The sequence below is a fragment of the Kwoniella botswanensis genome, chromosome 1 (assembly GCF_036426115.1).
Source record: "Kwoniella botswanensis chromosome 1, complete sequence".
NCBI lineage: Eukaryota > Fungi > Basidiomycota > Tremellomycetes > Tremellales > Cryptococcaceae > Kwoniella > Kwoniella botswanensis.
The window spans coordinates 7,572,584-7,591,407 of NC_088599.1; the positions used below are offsets into that span (position 1 = coordinate 7,572,584).

At 44.2% G+C, this 18,824-nt stretch overlaps 7 protein-coding genes across 7 annotated transcripts; 3 read left to right on the forward strand and 4 right to left on the reverse strand.

The window, feature by feature from the left end:
- Nucleotides 1-311: 311 nt before the first annotated feature.
- Nucleotides 312-1,808, reverse strand: L199_002861 (uncharacterized protein; the record flags this gene model as incomplete). Its single annotated transcript, XM_064888600.1, has 6 exons — nucleotides 312-676; nucleotides 749-938; nucleotides 1,024-1,118; nucleotides 1,193-1,290; nucleotides 1,362-1,522; nucleotides 1,620-1,808. 6 exons carry the CDS (start codon nucleotides 1,806-1,808, stop codon nucleotides 312-314), a joined length of 1,098 nt encoding a protein of 365 aa, XP_064744672.1.
- A 405-nt stretch (nucleotides 1,809-2,213) lies between these two features.
- Nucleotides 2,214-3,043, forward strand: L199_002862 (uncharacterized protein; the record flags this gene model as incomplete). The annotated part of the gene is made up of 7 exons (XM_064888601.1): nucleotides 2,214-2,216; nucleotides 2,280-2,370; nucleotides 2,469-2,546; nucleotides 2,617-2,663; nucleotides 2,724-2,770; nucleotides 2,830-2,914; nucleotides 2,972-3,043. The coding sequence occupies 7 exons, from the start codon at nucleotides 2,214-2,216 to the stop codon at nucleotides 3,041-3,043; spliced, it is 423 nt and encodes a 140-aa protein (XP_064744673.1).
- Nucleotides 3,044-3,319: 276 nt separating this feature from the next.
- L199_002863 (uncharacterized protein) lies at nucleotides 3,320-5,865 on the reverse strand (the record flags this gene model as incomplete). Its single annotated transcript, XM_064888602.1, has 14 exons — nucleotides 3,320-3,598; nucleotides 3,654-3,671; nucleotides 3,733-3,746; nucleotides 3,818-3,884; nucleotides 3,974-4,147; nucleotides 4,214-4,246; nucleotides 4,334-4,396; nucleotides 4,461-4,480; nucleotides 4,545-4,694; nucleotides 4,810-5,087; nucleotides 5,171-5,225; nucleotides 5,303-5,438; nucleotides 5,518-5,640; nucleotides 5,731-5,865. The coding sequence occupies 14 exons, from the start codon at nucleotides 5,863-5,865 to the stop codon at nucleotides 3,320-3,322; spliced, it is 1,545 nt and encodes a 514-aa protein (XP_064744674.1).
- A 367-nt stretch (nucleotides 5,866-6,232) lies between these two features.
- Nucleotides 6,233-8,750, reverse strand: L199_002864 (uncharacterized protein; the record flags this gene model as incomplete). The annotated part of the gene is made up of 12 exons (XM_064888603.1): nucleotides 6,233-6,649; nucleotides 6,721-6,738; nucleotides 6,806-6,819; nucleotides 6,900-6,966; nucleotides 7,031-7,288; nucleotides 7,350-7,412; nucleotides 7,467-7,486; nucleotides 7,544-7,690; nucleotides 7,775-8,052; nucleotides 8,139-8,193; nucleotides 8,248-8,389; nucleotides 8,658-8,750. 12 exons carry the CDS (start codon nucleotides 8,748-8,750, stop codon nucleotides 6,233-6,235), a joined length of 1,572 nt encoding a protein of 523 aa, XP_064744675.1.
- A 446-nt stretch (nucleotides 8,751-9,196) lies between these two features.
- On the reverse strand, nucleotides 9,197-11,989 carry L199_002865 (uncharacterized protein; the record flags this gene model as incomplete). The annotated part of the gene is made up of 14 exons (XM_064888604.1): nucleotides 9,197-9,781; nucleotides 9,956-9,963; nucleotides 10,045-10,111; nucleotides 10,225-10,491; nucleotides 10,573-10,635; nucleotides 10,708-10,727; nucleotides 10,794-10,807; nucleotides 10,883-10,943; nucleotides 11,035-11,309; nucleotides 11,393-11,447; nucleotides 11,511-11,550; nucleotides 11,659-11,664; nucleotides 11,743-11,842; nucleotides 11,952-11,989. The coding sequence occupies 14 exons, from the start codon at nucleotides 11,987-11,989 to the stop codon at nucleotides 9,197-9,199; spliced, it is 1,599 nt and encodes a 532-aa protein (XP_064744676.1).
- A 774-nt stretch (nucleotides 11,990-12,763) lies between these two features.
- Nucleotides 12,764-14,750, forward strand: L199_002866 (uncharacterized protein; the record flags this gene model as incomplete). Its single annotated transcript, XM_064888605.1, has 8 exons — nucleotides 12,764-13,174; nucleotides 13,226-13,297; nucleotides 13,364-14,071; nucleotides 14,126-14,188; nucleotides 14,242-14,264; nucleotides 14,325-14,336; nucleotides 14,390-14,461; nucleotides 14,534-14,750. 8 exons carry the CDS (start codon nucleotides 12,764-12,766, stop codon nucleotides 14,748-14,750), a joined length of 1,578 nt encoding a protein of 525 aa, XP_064744677.1.
- A 410-nt stretch (nucleotides 14,751-15,160) lies between these two features.
- L199_002867 (uncharacterized protein) lies at nucleotides 15,161-17,640 on the forward strand (the record flags this gene model as incomplete). Its single annotated transcript, XM_064888606.1, has 8 exons — nucleotides 15,161-15,613; nucleotides 15,668-15,739; nucleotides 15,817-16,554; nucleotides 16,633-16,695; nucleotides 16,760-16,782; nucleotides 16,849-16,860; nucleotides 16,927-16,998; nucleotides 17,070-17,640. The coding sequence occupies 8 exons, from the start codon at nucleotides 15,161-15,163 to the stop codon at nucleotides 17,638-17,640; spliced, it is 2,004 nt and encodes a 667-aa protein (XP_064744678.1).
- Between the last annotated feature and the right edge of the window lie 1,184 nt (nucleotides 17,641-18,824).

The window sequence follows — 18,824 nt, forward strand, 5'->3', positions numbered from 1 at the left end:
CTGTGATAGATGAAGAAGAGGTATATGGAGGTGATCTGATGATATATGGGAAGGTCAGTACTGAAGATGGTCAATACCATTTCACCTGTTGTCGTTGTTCCATCTAACGAGTACGCGAATGGATGATGCGTCAATCACCACCAACACCTCGACACGTGGCACTGCTCATGACCGCTTAGTTCTGGCTGACAATGACAAACCCTCAATCATACATGCATACATACACACTGGTGTACATCCCCTTCTACAATCTACCATCAACCAAGATATGACACATGGAAAAAGAAAAAACAATCAAAAAGAAAAGGGATCTAAGAATCTGTGGTAGATTTGGGTTTGGGTTTACGAAGCAAAACAGCATCATCATCCATTTCATCTTCCGTACTTTCATTTCCACTCTTACTCGTAACATCTTCTGAGTCCGACTTAGGAGATTTCTCGATATCGAGATGTATCGTACCCTTCTCTTGATCTTCAACATGCTCCTTCTCTTTCTCTTTCAGTATAGCAGGTTCAGATTCAGGTTGCTCTACTACTGTTGGTACATGTTTGACAACAGATGAAGGTCCAGGTTCAGATATCTCCCGGAGAGTCTCCAACATCTTCTCTCTAGTATCTTCCGACAACTTGGTAACGTCATCCGCAGTGAGTCCAACAGTAGGTATGGGTGGCAGAACTATTTACCACAGAAATAAAACAATTAGTATGTCCGCCTACACCAATGTGCCGAATTATAAACAAGACTTACCCCTGATCTTCAATTTGCCATTTTCAAACCTGGTTCTCCCATCGAACAACCTATGGTAATTCTCTACCACTACAGGAACGATGGGGACTTGGGCTTGTACAGCCAAGTGGAAGGCACCTTTCTTGAAGGGGAGTAAAGCGGGTTCGGCTGAGGATGATCTTGTACCTTCGGGAAAGACCCATAACGATACCTGTGAGAGTACATCCTATCAGCTTACCAAGTCCTCTTGTATGAACGATTGAGAGCAAAAGAGCCCAAAATGCAGAAGCACTCACCCCCTTCTTCTTCATATCGTCTCCGGCGGCTTGCAGAGCAGCCATAGCGTCGACTCGATTAGATCGATTTACAAATACCGCTCCGGACAGTGACACTAGAATCGAAGATAGGGAGGGATACATCAGCTACTTGAATGAATATCCGGGTTGGAGCAGAAGATGAACCTACTAAACTGTCCTAAACCAGGCGTATATTTCAATTCACGTTTAGCCATTATAGCTGCTCTCTTAGGGAATATCCTTCCTAAGTAAAGGATATCGAGGAAACTGTGCACCGGTACGATTAGCTGATATGACAATGGTGATCGTGCTGCAGCTAAAGCTCATTTATAACGAACCTCTGATGATTCCCTACCAAGACTGCACTCTGTTCCTTCCCTCCTCTAGCAGTCAACAGCCCCGTCAAGTGTTCTTCCCCTTCTACATCAAATGTTATTCCCACGGCAGGTGAACAAGTGAGGTAAAATGATCGGGCAACCAGGTAATTGATGTTCAGCCGCTACATGAACGTTATCAGCACAAAGCACAGGTACACAACTTGCTTGATTGGGTATACCCAACAGCTGAGCGATAGTCGTCAGGTGGCAAAGACTCACTTGTCCAGTTACAGTAGCTAAAATACTGACCACCACACCCCACAGACTCAATGCTCCCAGCGTTGATACATACAATGTGAGATGGTAGTAAAATCTCGCTCGCTGGTATTTCCTAGACAATATACCCAGGGTCGATAATGCCAAGGTGGAGGCTAGAGCTATGGGTTTAAGCAGCCAGCCTAGTGCCATCGTGCTGAACAGACTGAGAGATGATCTGTCAAGTTGGATATGTCTATAGCGTATAGTCTGTGTTCTATGGTATGATATCTGAGTGATGCTTGAAGATAGTGATGTGATTGATATGTCGATGAACGTGTATAAAGTGAGGAAGAGGAAGAAGAGGAGCAACAACATGGGACATGGGGGAATGGAGATTGAGACAGTTGTCAGTTACCCGGTTTAGACTTATCCGGCGGATCATCTACCTCATATCTACGTAACCCATTTAAGCAGCGGTATGACGTTCTCAGCGTTAGTGTCACCGAGCGACAACAACAACAGACGGCAGTCAGACCAAGCAAGATGATTCATATGGCCTAAGCAGTGGAAGAACCAAGGACCACAGGTGTTTCAGTGATCTACAATCTTGCCAAGATGGTGAGCTCCTACCAACGCCTTGTTATATTCCCACATCAAACTAAGTTCTTGCACTCTCCCTAGTCCACCAGAACAGTCGATATACCCCAGGATGTGATTGCAGCCTTGAAGAAGTTCAGGTTCACCAATAGGAAAGGTACAGCTGCCATCTCAGGTGGGTAACAATATGCTAAATTATCACGCAGGTTCATTGTTTGTGAAGGGTAGAAGAGGGGTCCTTGTGTACTGATGAACAATGCGATCAACGTCTAGTCAAAATCGTTAAATCCAGTCTATCAATGGCGGTAGATGAGGAATTTGAGGATCAGTCAATTGAAGAGATAGCTGAGGGTGAGTTCATACGTTACTCAAACAGAAATGCCAAGAATGGTTCTCTGACTTCCTGCTGTCTTGTACGAAGAATTACCGGAAAATCATCCTCGTTATGTACTGCTATCTCACGAATTGGTAAGCTCAAGTCAATACGGATAACCAAGGATCAACTGACTCGTGTGTGCTGTCACGTAGAAACATAAAGATGGACGTATATCGTATCCCTTAATATTAATCAATTGGTGAATCAATTTAGCCTTTCATATGTCCACGTATACTGACGTTTCAATGTGATGATTAGGGCACCAAGTGGAGCACCTATGGAATTGATGACTCTTCATGCTAGTTCTCTGAACTACTTCCAGCAAGTGGCAGAGGTAGCCAAGGTAAGACAGCTGCGATTAATCAGCTGAATGGAGCTGATAAACCGTATCTGGACGTAGGTACTGGAAGTGAGAGATGGAGCGGAAGGATTGGATACTAAAGCCGTGGACGATAAGTTGCTTGCTAACTAGGATAATAGACTTGAGATTGTACGGAGTAAGCATGTATACAATTATCTGCTCGATGCACCCAATTAGGGCTGGAAGGCCAATCACAAGATCACAAGGAACCTCCAGCGTAGAGAGGAATTATCAAGATGCAGATCCATCAAAGACGATGTTCGATAACATGAGATACTAATTAAGATATAGAATAGCTACACAAGAATTTACCTTGGACCTCTAAAGTACCAACTCATCCACCAACAATATCAAGATCACGACTGTCCAGTGTTACGGCCTTACTTATCATGGTTGACCGTTGCCTTCCTGTCTAAACTTCCTCTCCCCATCGTTCTTATTCCACCTGTCCCTCTTCCTCCTCCACCAGAGGATAATATCCAATTTCCACCATTTCGTCTGCTTCTTCAACCATCTCCTGAACCTACTTACGAGCTGGGAAAGTCGGGTCAATCCCCTTTTCAAACTCGAGTAAGCGAATATCAAGAAGAACGCAAAGGAAAGTGGGATGGAGATTTCCCAAAAGTATATAGGAGATCGTGAGAGGTCAGCAAATCGCTCGAAGCCCTATTGATCACTCCAATTGTTAGTGTTATACGTTCATCCAGGGAAGATATCTTACCATCGAGAAATATGAAGCCTTCAACAGATTGTTAGCTTTGTCCCAATTGATCCAGTGGTACTGATTCAGGTGAACTTACGATAAAGGTCAACGCTATTCGAGGCTCATTCAGCAAAGTACATAGTCCAGATTTGCTGTATCATTGTATTTGGTAAGTTACTCACGAAGAAAAACAATTGTAACAATCGCTAATCTCTCCATCGAATCATTCGCTCGTGTCGATAACATATTCTACTCTTTTAATTCAATCTCGTATTTTGGGCATATACGAATGTACAGTACAATTAACCGTTTGTGTCAATGTGGATTAGAAGACTCACAAAACAATAATTTTCCAAATTCTTACCTTTCTCCAACATATCCTCGGTATCTTCCATAACCCTCTCTAACGTTTCTTTACCTTGCTCAAGCATAATAACTGCCCTACAATTCATCCTCACCAGGTTTCCGTCCGTTTCTTGTTCTGCTACAACGGCTCTACTAGCTGCATAATGCTGTGAAAGCTTGTCGTTCAGTTAGGATAGAGGTTTCAATCGTTTTTTGAATTCTTGTAAATGTACGACTAAGCGATGTACTTCTTCTGCATTTATAGACTGATCAGATGCGTTTGAATGTCAGCCCCCGTAGATAGCAGCAAACAACAGGACGATCAAAAAGAGTCGATACAATATGTATCTCACCGAAAAATCGATCTTCAGTTGATCTTCCCAATCTCTCAATTGTTTATCAACATTTCGCACTATCTGTTTACATCCCTCGGTCTGATCAGCGAACGAGTCATATATAACAAGCTCTGACCAGACTCACACTCCAACTGAATCCAATAGCTGGAACGATCACAGATTTAGGAGATCCTTTGTCAGATCGTCATACATACGCAGAGACACTTACTCCGATGCACCATACTCAACCCCAATAACTGTGCATTCGCAGCTATATCCACCTCACCTGGTATGGCCTTATCTACATAGATGCTCCGGACGACCACTCGTGAGGCCGGACAATCATAATATGAATGTGTGATAGTGAATAGGATGTTCACTGAAACACACATGGCAAGTCATCAGTGTTTTATAACAGATACATATGTGTATGTGTATCGGAGTTCATGTTGGACATACAGGATTGGTAAAATCACGATTCAGTACCAACTCACAAGAAGGGATGATAAAGACACTCAGAAACCCTCTCCTAATCATCTTGTCCACATCCACATCACCGTTCCCATCACCAGATCTCTCGTCGGACATTGAGTGTTTATCAGCCTTGAAGACGTTCTTGACCATATCATATATCGGAGCATCAGCCATAGACTTGGGTGTATCCTGTATGAGAAGTTGGATGTACATGTGCGAAGGGTGGATTTCAAGATGGGATCGATGATGTCGATTTTCAGAGAGAGTAAGGTGGTCCATGATAGTCGATTTTGGCAGACTGATACAGTATTGACAGCTCAGTGAACAAAGATGGATAGCGGCCAGATGGTAAGAGTATCGGATCGTTGATGTTGTACTCACCCGCATAAGTCTGTCATTCCACATATAACCTTTTCTTCTATTCCTAGGATATTCACTACCATTCCCAATATACCAATCCAGCATCAATCATCAACACTGCAATAACCAGTATCATACATAATTTGTGCTCACCCCATAGACACTCCTCGTCACCTTTCTCTTCCTTGAGCACCTTCAGTCTCTCCAATTGCTCCTGGGGGGTTTTCTGATTGATCATCTCCATTAGTGCAGGCTGTACGATAGAGGTATCACGAGTATACTTCCTGGCCTACATCGATGGATATATAACGCTAAGTTGACTTCAAGGTTTTTGCAGTATTCTATACAGTAGAACTCTATTGACTCACTATAACATATACATGATCCTTCTTGATACTTGTCAGAAACGGATCATCGAGATTATCATTCCTGTCGAGTCCAGTTTCCAACCTCGCTGATAGACGTTGAATCAGCTCAGGTGGGATGACATTCTATGTTTTCTTGTCAGTATTTGCTAGCTCTCCTCTGTCGGATCTAATGAATCTAACATGCTGATAGGAGACCAGGTGAATCGTGCTTACCTCGTCAGAACGTTGTTGATCTCGCGAGGTATCAGCGTTGTTATCAAATAAAATTGTACTGGATATCGCCACATCGGCTGGCCCATGATTGATCGTAGAGGATATAAGAGTGTTATCGACATTATCAGATGACATATTGCACTGTATGGAGGAGCATCAGGTGATTCGTCAAACATGAGGTTATAGTTCGTGTTATCACCTCATTAGCTTAGGGTCTAGTAAATTGCAAGGACCCGAGCACTAAGGAAAGAATCTCAGAACCTGAAAGTGGGGGAATAACGGCTGGGCATCGGACCTCCCATCCTTTGATCGTTCATCAGATCTTGTAAAGATTCAAGGGGTAGTAAAGCTTTGACAGATTGCATTTGTAGCTTGGGTGAACAAGTAAGCGAGTGTATGTCGTACGCATCGACTCGATTATATCATGACAAGGTATCTTGCAAAGCTATTCAACGTGTATAAGATAAGAAGTGTTCAGATTATATCCAAAAACCAAGTCCATCTATACGGGCGGTAGTGGTAAAGGTCGAGCCTGTCCAGATGACCTATGAACCGGTGGTGGATATATATCGCCATTGCTGACAGTTGGGGTATACGGGCGTAATCGTTCTCGAGGCATGTATGACGGAGGTGGTAAATCCTGAGTTCGAAATCCTTTAAAAATGCCCTGAAGTTTTCTTACCATTTGCTCTCTTCTCGCTCGATTGGCAGGTTTATCCCACCATTGACATTTAAGTCTTTTGAAACTTTCGGTTGATCGGGTCGTCTTGATACCTCTTTTGATGATAGTGATTGTGTATCTACACAATCTCTTCAGTGTGGCATAAGCGAAGATCAAGAAGAAAGCGAATGATAACGGAATTGATATTTTCCAAAAGAATGTAGGCGTTTGTTCGAGAACGGAGAAGTCTTTGAAGCCCTGTACAATGTTTTTCAGCTGTCATTGGACCAAGACATAGACTACTCTCTTCAAATGGAGTCGAAACTCACCATTGAAAAGTAAGATGCCTGTCGAAGTTTGGTCAGCGCAATACGTACTGTACCCAGCTATGACGAGTCCATAAAAGCTGCTCACAATGAAAGTTAAGGCTAAAGTTCGATTGAGATCAAGAGTAAGCATGTGTGCTGAACTTTGCCTCCTTGGAAGAATCGCTTAGAAGACAACTCACGCAGGAAGACAATCGTCACAATGGCCAACCTCTCCATTGAATCGTTCGCTCGAGAAGACAACATGTTCTGTGAAACCTCAAAGATCAGCTCATAAGGTAGGCCAGAGGATGCGTTCAATCGATTCACTCACAAAGCAGAAATCTTCCAAGCTCTTCATCCTGTCCATCAGATCCTGTAGATCATCCAGCACTCTTTGTCGACCTTTCTCACCCTGCTCTAGGAGAATCACCGCTTGGTTCGAAGTAGTTGATGCATCGATGTCCTCAGAGGAGATCTTTTGCCCATAATGATACATGAGATCTTGATGGATTGGTCCTAGCTCCCTCAATCGGGCTTTGAAAAGCTGTAGATGAAGCAGAAGCCTATGTATCTCTTCTGTTCTGGTTGTCTTTTCGCTTTTTTCGGCTCAGATCAGTATACGCATCTTGAGTTTCTCATGTTTGACCTACCGATGTCGAACGTCTGGCTTCCATTTCCCATGCCTCTATGAGCCTGGTAAAATCAACCACAGTCTGTTGAGCATGTGACGATTAGTACATGACACGGAACGATATTCGTTGACCCACTCCTGAAGCATAACCAACAGCTATGTGCGGACAGCCGTGTAAGCTGCGATTGATCATCGGCTCGAACAGCCACTTACCTCGATGTATCAAGCTCAATGACAGCAAAGTCGCATCAGTCGCTAAACAAGTGTCTGACGATGCATGCATCGTCCTTGCAGCGAATTCCATCATTCTAGTCGCAGGACAGATATAGTTTTGAGGGGTAATCGTCACAACTACATTTGCTACAGTAAAGCATCGTAATCCAACCACATGTTGGATCAGCTGACTACGATCTACATGGTATGTCTTGACACAACATGACCTACCAGAAGGTATTATGAAGGTACTAATCAGCCCACTTTTGAGCATATCGTCCACTTCCCTGTGCTCCAATGGCAGTCTACTTTCTTTTGGATCGGCCGGAAGAGATATGGGTCTTTTTTTTGGCAGACAACAAGCCTCCAGGACTGCCTCTCGAATCGTGCTGGAAGTACCGTATACCGGAAATTGGATGACAGTGTAGGATGGATGGATCTCATAGTGGGGACAACGCCTTTTAGGCCGTGATAGGAGGAAATGTTTAAGCAGAGCCCAAGTGGCGAGACTGGAATCGAGTGAGTCACAGGCTATCAGTGAGCAACACTGACTACTTGATAAATGGATTAGGTTTGAAAACACCGTCGAACTTGCCCACAAAGCTCCGTAATCCCCTTGACAAGCTTATCATCCATACCGTATAGTCGAACTGATCAAATGATCAGCATCGCTTTTTGCACAGATCGACCCCAACGCCACCCACTCCAAGTACAGTCACCCTCTCGTCTCTCTGTCATCATCCTCTTCAATTTCTCTACGAAAATCTCAGGCTCTCTTGAATATCGCGGGATTATCATCTCCTCGAAATCTTCCTCAGTGTTTCGTGATTGAGAGTAGTTTTTCGCCTATCGTGACGACTAAAATCTCAGCCTTATTGCATGCTGCCTCTTCCGATGCATAATTCAATGAGATTCTTTACCTTCGCAATGACCATCCGATTGTTTGGATCATGCCATTCCTTACTGATTTCTTTTAGACGATGGCTGTCTGTATCGTTAACCCCAGTCTCCAATCTTGCCGACAATCGATGCAAGAGCTCTTCAGGAAGACTTTGCTGTTCAACGTTGTCAACTTCGAGAAAATCACGTTCGGGCGACGAGGAAGTTCACGCACGGGTCTGATGGTGGTTTGAGTTGCACCGACACCTTGAAATAGTGTTTCCGAGGTGGCAATGCTGGGAGGATTGACATTATCGGAAGAAGTCATCGCGATAAATGTGAGAAGCGATGTACGAAAGTGGGTATGGTATGATGATTGGAAAAGAAGGATGAGAAAACAGCTCGAGATTGCATCCTCTTTGCGTCTTTGCATATCTTCTGATAGGTTGGCACAGCAACATCACCACGTGTATTGCTCATGTTCAAATCACCATCAGATACCGTGGTTGATACGCACAGAGCCTGTCCTTTGAAACCGATCCCTTCAGGAGATCTCATGGCTGTGGCCGAGAATCTCGATGCAACCACTGCCCATCCCTCACTGAGATAAGATGAGATGGGATAGACTGAATGTTTACCAATCTAAAATATGTTGCCACTACCAGGATTATCTGTTAATTGACGAATGTACCAAAGTTCCTGATGTCTTTTAATTACAGCAAGTACAGTGCATGAACACGAACACATACATATACAATATTTCATCTTTTTGATCTAACGTCTGGCTCTTTTCGATCTAGGGATCTTCCTACCAGCTGGTGGGATCGGCGTTTCTGGCAACGGGATAGGCATTCCTGACCATGGATTCGGCATTCTAGACACTGGCATAGGGTCGAACGTACTCCAAGCAGGTAGCGTTCGGTCCGTTCTCAGTGCGATAGGTGACAGATCAGGCAGAGGGCGAAGAGGTTGACCGAGAGGGATAGTAGGTGGAGGTGGAGGTGGGCCAGGTGGTGGTGGGTACTGTATTTGTCCAAGTGATGATCCAGGTGGTGGTAGATATTGTACCGGTCCGGGTGGCAGTGAGTCTCGAAATTGTCGTAAAGATCTCGGGTAGGTTTTTCGTTCCCTTTCGAGTTCCCTCTTGATCTTTTCCTGCCACCACCACTTCATCAAACTTTCAAAAACCCTCTGAGACCTCGCCCGTCTAAATCCCTTGATCAAGAAGTGGAAGGTAAATCTCATAAATCGTTTGAGATTGGAATATGCGAATAAAAAGAAGAACGCAAACGAAAGTGGGACGGAAATCTTCCAGAAATATACAGGGGTTTGGCTGAGGACGGTAAAATCGGTGAAACCCTATTAAAAAGTAACGTAATATTTGTAAGTAACTGTAAGCTCGTTGAAGTGTTGTTACGCTTGAGGAATTTACTTCCCATTGAAAAGTACGAAGCCTAACATCGCGTCACTTTCGCTGTCAGTCACTCTTGAATATTTGTACAATGCTTATACTGTACGTTAATTGCCACTCACCATCAACGCTGTTCGTGAAAAGGTTTATCAGCAAGCATCATTCATGTATTGAGGTATAATGTAGATCAAAAGATCACACTACAACTCACGAAGGAAGACTATTGTCACTATCGCCAATCTCTCCATTGAATCGTTTGCTCGGGACGACAACATGTTCTGACAGAAGAGATCAGCTTTAACTTCATATAGCTCGATACAGAACCCTAGAGCTAAGAAAGACGCGGAGAACAAACAAAGCCCGACAACAGGTGTGAAGTGCATATACTGACCAGACAGAAGGTCTCCAGGCGAATCCCTCTCTCTATCAATCTCTGTAATTCATTCAAAACCCTGTGCAGTGCTTTTTGACTTTGTTCAATCATCACAACAGCCCGGGCAGCCACATCGATATGAATGACCTCCGATACTTGTCCTGAGACATCCTTCTCTCTGTAGTATTTCAAGAGCATTTCGTGAACAGGTTGTAGATCTTGTAATTCATCTTGACATGTGATCAGGTGATTGATCAGACGATGTATCTCTGCTGTTCTTGTAGTCTGAATATAACATCGTTAAAGTCATCTTGAAACCAGGAACACCACTTAATGCGTCATAGAAACATCAGAGAAACCACTCACAGAGTAGTGATACTTCGCGTTGTTATCCCAGACTTTCAGCACCCCAGCGATATCTCGTACGGTCTATTTCACATGCAGCTGAACCTCAGTACTTGGACTCTATATGTTGCAACGTATATAATGAAAGATGCTCACGTTTGAAGCGTGTCCAATAGCTACGTTACGCATCAGTCAGCATGTTCAACAAATACTGTATTGTACATAGTTGAAGTTCCACTTACACCTATGTAATAGACTTGCTCCAAGTTACTCGGAATTGACGAATATATCAATCTGACCGGGAATATTCGGCTGAGAATAAGCAGCATACTCTGCCATGCGTGTTGCTGGATTCATATAGCTTTCAGCTGTAACAGTTATGACTACATTCACTACGATACACAAATGTCAGATACGAGAATCAGCCTGGTTCCGAGATCTGAATGTGTGTAATGAGAGTCGTTAAGATCAACATGAACATACGTGAAGGAATGACGAATACACTGATAGATCCCTTTTTGATCATCTCGTCTACTTCTGTATCTGCCAAAGCCAATTTACTAGCCTCCGGTCTCTTAGGAATGGTTGTGTCATCGTCGTTGTCGAATTTTGCGTCCATCACCGCCTGCCTGATCGAAGTGAGGGTACCAAATACTGGAAACTGCATCGATGTATAGGTAGGGTGAATGAATGATTCAGGACGATGATGTCGATGTTGGGAGCAGAGGAGATGATGGAATAGTGTTTTCGGTGGAAGACTTGGCAAGGCCAGATCAAGTATATGTCAGGCTATCTTATTTGCATAATAGGCCAGGTGCAGTAGATCAATCCGATAACTCACCCACAAACTCCTGTTATACCCTCTATCAAACTCCGATCCATCCCATAGATCCGGACTGCCCAGAACATGGAGAGTCCTGTCGTCAGAGCTTGTGCATATGTAGGAGTAGAGCACTCACTCCAGATACTATCCTCCTTCTTTCTCTCCTCCACCATCTTCTAGACCTTATCTACAAAAATGGGAATCTCATTTGAAGAAGGAAGAGACATCATCTCCTTTATTTTCGGTCCAGTTGGTCCAGGTTCGACATCGGACCGAGAATATACCCTTGCCTGTAAGCATTCCCAGCTAGATCAGCACAGTCACATTGACTGTACTAATTTTTATTCCATTGGTTGGAATCTACCTACTTTCGCAATTCTATATCCATTGGGAAAATTCGACATGAGTTCTTCACCATCTTCTTGATCTTCTGGGGGAATTTCCAGATGATCAAGACCGGTCTCCAACCTGTTTGCTAAGTGTTGTAATAGCTCGCATGGAACAGGATTCTGCAAAATCCCTTTAGTCTCATTCTACCCAGAGAGGTGTCTGAATTATCTTGTTTACTAGGACTCACCGGTCGAATGACAGAGGTGGGAGTACCGTATCTGTCATTGGAAGTATCAGAGCTGGAAACACTTGGTCGATGACTCAGATCGCTCTCGCTATCAGTGGTCATCTCTACTCGGTATCTGTGCTTTGGTAATCCAACAGAGAGGTCAGAGGTCAGGCTTGATGAATAGTCAGAAGGTGAATGCACCAGAATCAGAAAATAGATATAAATACCCTGTTCTTGATACGGTATCAATGTCCTGTGCGGACAGCATCGTGCTCGGACATGATCCGATCTGTGCCCGATCATCGCTTGTTCGGCTCCCAGTAGTTGTTTGTGTTCTTATTTAACCTTATGGATGTAGCTTTGTCCTCGTCATCCACCCGATGATTGATCGTTCACTGTTTAGCCCATTTGGGTTTCAACTCATCAATGCTTCTGCTTGACCTCGACTGTACACACCGTGGGAGAGTTGACGGGTTGACGCACGGATGATCTAGTACCCGGCCAGTCCACTCATCACCCACTCATCAGGGAGGAATATCATGTCACATCGTTCTTCTGCTTTCTTCTTTTACATCTCATCATCTCGCATCGCTCGAGTTTTGGTACGATACTCAAGTAAAGAGCATGACTACTCAAGTATCAAGTAAGCTACTCCACTCCCCCCCCCCCCCCTTCCCCTCAATAATCCTTTCATTATATTGACTGCATCCCTCTATATGTCGAAAGTGCGTTCTGCGCCGGCAGTAGATCCCCTTACAGGATCCTCACCGCTTCAACACAATGATCTATCCGACTCGGAAAGTGATCTCACCGATCTTTCTGACATCGAAATGGAAGAAGGTAACCCTTCAAACCTTCAAGGAGATCCTTCTGAAGAAGATGTCAAACCCATTATCATCAAACGTCAAGCCTCTCCGACCTGGGATAACGACACAGACGCTGATTCCGATTACGAAGCCAAACCTGCCAAGAAGAAGGCTAAGAAGAGATGCAGTACCTCAAAACCATCTACCAGCAAGACGAAAGCTAATGAGAAAGGCAAAGGTAAACTTAAGAAGAAGAGGGGGAAGAAAATAGTAGATCCAGATGAGGAAGAGGATAAACCTAAGAAGAAAGTGATTATAGCGAAGGAAGTTTATTGGAAAGATATTCCAGATTGGGGTGATAGCACTGATTGTCCGCTGTTACAATTACCTGAAGATATATTGGATATCTGCTTTGGGCTGACAAGTGGTCTTGGTGTGAGTTATGCTGCACGTCGTGGTGAGAAGTTGAGCTGATGATCGTCATAGGTTCGAGATTATGTTTCTCTCGCGGGAGTATCAAGATACTTCAGACATCACTTCACCCCCGTCATCTTCCATGTAAGTCGATCAGAAGTGTATCGCCAAGGGTGCTTGTTACCTTGCTGATATGTGTCCCCATCATAGTCCATTTGCTGGTCACAGGGAGTTTCTCACGTCTCTACACTCCATACAACTGCACGTCAGATCGACGAACCCGAAACACCTTCCCTCGCCAACCACATCTTCAGTCGAAACGTGGACGATTGGCAAACAGCCAGACCAAGGAAAATCTATAATTATGGTAATCCAATCCATTACATACCTGAAGGTCCTCGAGAAGTATGGTCCGAAGCTCAATACATTGTATATAAGGAGGAACAATCGAAATGGATGGAGAATGAGCGCAAAACCCAAATTAAGAGCATCAGGGAAACCCTGGAAGAACAGATGAAAGAAGACAGAAAGAAAAAGGCTTGGGCGATCGTAGGTGCTCATAGCAGAAAGGTTTTAGCCACTGTCAAAGGACGTGAAGGTGGGGAACCGGCGATAGATCGCGATGAACATGGATTACCTGTCAAGGTTAAGAAAGTCGTCGACCAGTCTGATACGACGTCGGAGAGAGCAGAGACAGAAGATCAGGTTCAGGCCAACAGGAAAAAGGGAAAGAAAAGAAGCGGGAGATTGACCAACAACAAACGATGGACAGTTCCTGATACCGACACAGAGAAGGAATATGAAATTTTACCCCAACAGTACGTCAACAAGGGTGAACGGCTTATCTACGATTGTTGGCCTAACGAATGGCGTCGTTTGGCCGTCAATTGGATCAATAATAAGAGAATTAACAAGACGGTAAGCCATCCACACCTACTGTCAAATTCAGCACTTCTGATGGTATCTGTGTAGGAAGCTATGAGGGTGTACAAGGTCACCGAATCGGAATTGCTCTGCCTCAAGCATGTCCTTGTTGTAAGTAACAGTCTAGACTCGAGCATACATGGAGAGCTGACAGTCATGGTTAGACGAACCCGATGAGTCGTAAAATGTGAGTCGACACCGTGAGATCTTGTGTAATTATTGATCTTCTTTCCCTTGGCGATTCTAGTCCTCAGCAAGCGTAAGTCAAAGCTATCCTACTTCCGTGGTCATACCAGCTCATCGCTCGTCTAGCTTTCTGGAAGCGGCAGTCGAAGCTCTCGCCTGGCGTTCTCATGGTGGAGTGGAGGGTCACAAGCAATACATGTGAGCTCACTTTACCTCAGATACTGTCACATCTGGTGGGTCACATGCTAACAGTGTTCCGTAATCACGTAGTCGAGCTCGTGCAATCCAAACCCAAAAACTAGCGCAAAGCCGTCGAGACAGAATCGAGAAAGCTCAAAGGGATGGTACTTACGTCTACAAGCACAAGAGGAGATATGTCCCTCCATATGATTGGTGGCGCCGAGACACTTTGTACGATTTTTACGGTCCATGCGAGTCGGATTGCGAAGCTTGTGCTAGGGAGAACGACAGCGACTATGATTGGTGAACAGACATCCTAATTGCATGGAATGTCATGAATGTCGCGGTGATTCTAGCTGGGTCAGCCTCAGGAATTGGGAGGTCATCTGGAATAGTTCATGTGTTGTAGTATACCATGTCATGAATGTCATCAACCATGTCTTGAGTCATGTCGTCGTGCATACAGTACATACTCACGTACCCGAGTAGTAGATACAGTACATATGGATGATGCAGCGTGGGAAAGTTGAGTCAACCTTGGTCATCACTCGTTTAGTAACTTACGCTCGGACCCATTCTGAACCGGGTGGTCCACCTGAACATCTCAACATTCCTTTGATCCTTCTCATCGCTCAGTCTTCTCACTCCCCTCATTCTTCCATGTATACATGCATGGGTGACAGATCATAGATACCCCTTCTTGGCCCATCAGTCACCATGACCACGATGGATGATCCCATATCGATGACCACACTGGACTCAGTTCTCTCACAACTCCCTATCGATCCATCATTACAGGACGACAGTCCATCCTGTGTACCATCAGCATCAGGCTCGATCTCACCAGATTCTTCGTCATTGCCACCGACACCAGGACCATCCAGTGCGTCAGAGTCTCGATCGACACCTCCTACATCTACTGCAGCGAGCTCCCTCACGAAGACATCCAAGAGGAAGAGGAAGAGCACTATCACCAGCACTAGCACCGAAGAGATGGAGAACGATGATGAGGAACCCAGGAAGAAGAAAGGCAGGAAACCTTTATTAGCGAAGAGGATGGAATGGAATGATATACCTGATTGGACAGATAGGAAGGATTGCCCACTTCTGGAGCTTCCCAGAGAGATACTGGACTTATGCTTTGGATTAGCTGTTGATGTTGGTTTGTCTGTGAGTGAAGATGTCCCGATATTTCCCAAAGACGTCAAGCTGACGATACCTCAGATGAGAGACTATATCTCCCTTGCTGGTGTCTGCAGACTGTTCAGACATCGTATGACTGATAAGGTCTTCAAAGTGAGCGAGACTTGCTTCATATCATCTATCATACCTTCCCCGAATGTACGCTTATTGTGAAACGATTATCACTACAGGAGCTGTACTGCGCCGCGAAAGGTAATAGTCATATTCCTAAACCCTCAAGCACCCATTCTCATCGAATATTCACTGGTACCTCTCCACCGGAATGGCAGTATCCCAAGAAAGAGCGATTCGCTTATCCCTTGAAAGCCGATCACTATATCCCCAGAGGACCTAGATCACATTGGACGGAAGCGCAGTATACAGTTTACAAAGAAGAGCAGTATTTCTTGAGATCTAAGCTTCGACTTGACAAAGCTGCTCAAGAGAAGCGAGATCAGGATTACAAACGAAGGATATACGGGAGAGATGAAGGTGAGGAGAGGGAGCAAACTTCGGTTCAGCTTGGAGGAATGAATAGAAGGATCATTGGCAGAGTCAGAGGAAGAGAGAATGGTGCACCACCCGTATGGAAAGATGATCATGGTAAACCCGATGAAGAGTATTATCTGGAAATCAACAGGAAAGACAACAATTCATTGACTACGAAGAAAGAACAGAAGTTATCAGATACGGTGCCTACCAAAGTTCCTGATTCATTCAGCAAACGATTGAAGAAGAAGATCGAGGATGTTAGAAGCAAAACAGTAGGTGGAGTATGGAAGACACCTCTAGAATCTGATGATGATGATCATGAAGAAGATTATGATGTTCCGCAATCCGCTTCTGAAAATGCTTCGAAGGTTATGTGGGCTAGTGAGTACAGGAAGAAAGCTGTACAAGCGGCTCATTCGAAACATATCGGTAAATCTGTGAGTTGATGAGTTCATCGCTATGGACAGTTTATCTGAATATTCCTGAACATGTCTTCTGGTGACGTACAATGATAGGAAGCGATGAGAGAGTTCAAGATTACCGATGCTGAATTGTTGTGCTTGAAACATATGTTGGTGGTAAGTCATGTCCCATATCCCATTCTTACGTAGAAAATCGAATACTGATCTCCGATACTGATAGCCCAATTCTATGAACAAGAAGAGGTACGCGCAAATGTTTGCTGACTTTATCAGTGCGTACTGACTCAACAATTTACTACAATCTCACAGCCCCCAGCAAATGTAAGTGGTTTCCTGATTTTACTTTCCTTCTGTATCCGTATCAGCTAATTCAGATCGTTACTGCAGATTTTGGTACTCGGCTGTTGAAGCTCTAGCCTATCGCTCACACGGAGGTCCAATCGGGCATCGATCACATGTGTGAGTAGATGCACCATCGCTGCAATCCGCGAGACTCACCGCGCTGATGGAATACAACTCCCTTCATACAGTCAACGATGGTACGCTATGAACGAGAAGAATCTCAGTACCCGAAGAAACAATAAGCAGAAAGCTATGGAAGCTGGAACTTTTAAACTGAGACAGAGGAAACATCGATTGTTACCTTCGGAATGGCATCGGGCTGTAAAAGAGGAGCCAGTTGCGTCTTCAGCTACAGGTACCTCGGGCAAAGGCAAAAGGAGAGCAGATGAAGAAGGGGATGCGGATGAAGGCAACGATGGCAATGACAATGAAAATGAGAGTGTAGATGCGGATGGAAATGAGGATGCGGACAAGGATGGCCATGCAGATGGACCGGCAGGTGAAAGTGCAGGTGAAAATGAAGATTTCAATATGGATGGAAACGATCAAGACAAAGACGCGAAAGCAGATAAAAGAAAAGGTGAAGGAGCTGAAGAGGTTGAAGATGAAGATGAAAAAGATAAAAAGGAGAATGCACAATGGTGTAAAGCAGGATGCAAATGTTGGAAAGATCCTTTCCCCCGATGTAGCTCTTGGAGCAACGCTTCGCATGAAATGGGCGAATATAAAAGTGATGAAGAGGATGAGGATAATGATTAGTTTGACGTGAATTGATTGATGACGGTGGTAGGAAGGATCAACTCAATGATATACTGTAGTGCGATTTGGTAACATGGACAGTTCATTACGATATTATGATTATTCTGTATGTATGTCCTATGTATGTATATAGTATCTCATGTGCCAGTCCGAATGGTCTGTTCAAGCACGATCATCATATGTTATCGTATAGGTCCACGAGAAACCCAGCTTGTTTACAATAACTCTATATCAGCTGACACTGACATCACTAATTGCTCGGTCGATATCACCCAAGTTGAGATATTCAACAGCTTCCGACGCACTAGCAGAATTGAGAATTTCGATTCTTTCTAACTCATTATAAGGCTTTCCGATGTGATGGCATTGATATTGATATCCATCTTCGGAAGGGACCGTCCCATCTCGACCAAAAGCCACTGATCATTTGATGGTACTCGTTTAATGTTCAGGTCGAACCCTGATTGACAGTGTGTATGATGAATGATATCAGACTTGGAGTGATAGTTGGTCTTATCCGATCTTCGTGGTAATAACTTATCAGTATCATGAGGCAAACATGAGTATTTGATTCATGAGAATGTTGCAGTACAGTAGCTCACGGTTCACAGGCGATTTGAGGTTAGTGCGATGCGAGTTTAGGGTTCAGGATGGTACTTACTCTTGAGTATCGTTACAATTTGATAAGCTTGCTCTGAGGTCATAATCTCTCTTGAATTCTAACATACTCTGTGCGCAAGATAGACACACACTTGAGATGATCTGGGACACATCGCTATGAGATGGTATATAATTGCGCAACCTCTGTCAGAGGTGACGACGCAAGGATGACTGGGTCAGGGGTCAGGACTGGCTGTTCTCTGACTTACTATATTCTAGAGTAAGGTTTGATCAATCCACACCACTGAGTCACCAAAGACCCCTCCCAAAAATTCTCCGATCTAAATTTCCTTTGATCGAAGTGGAGAGAAAATTCGGTGAAGCATGATTGCTGAACCTGATCATTTCAGTTCTAACACCTCTGGAGTGGCAATGAAACTCAAGGTGTTTCCGGAGAGCTCGCTGCTCTCAACAAGGCGATCCACGGTACGTATGTAGAAAATGAACCGAGTTTGCTCTGACGCGATGCATGAAAAGTAAATTCGACAAGCATAACGAAACTGATCCCTGTATAGTATCATCAC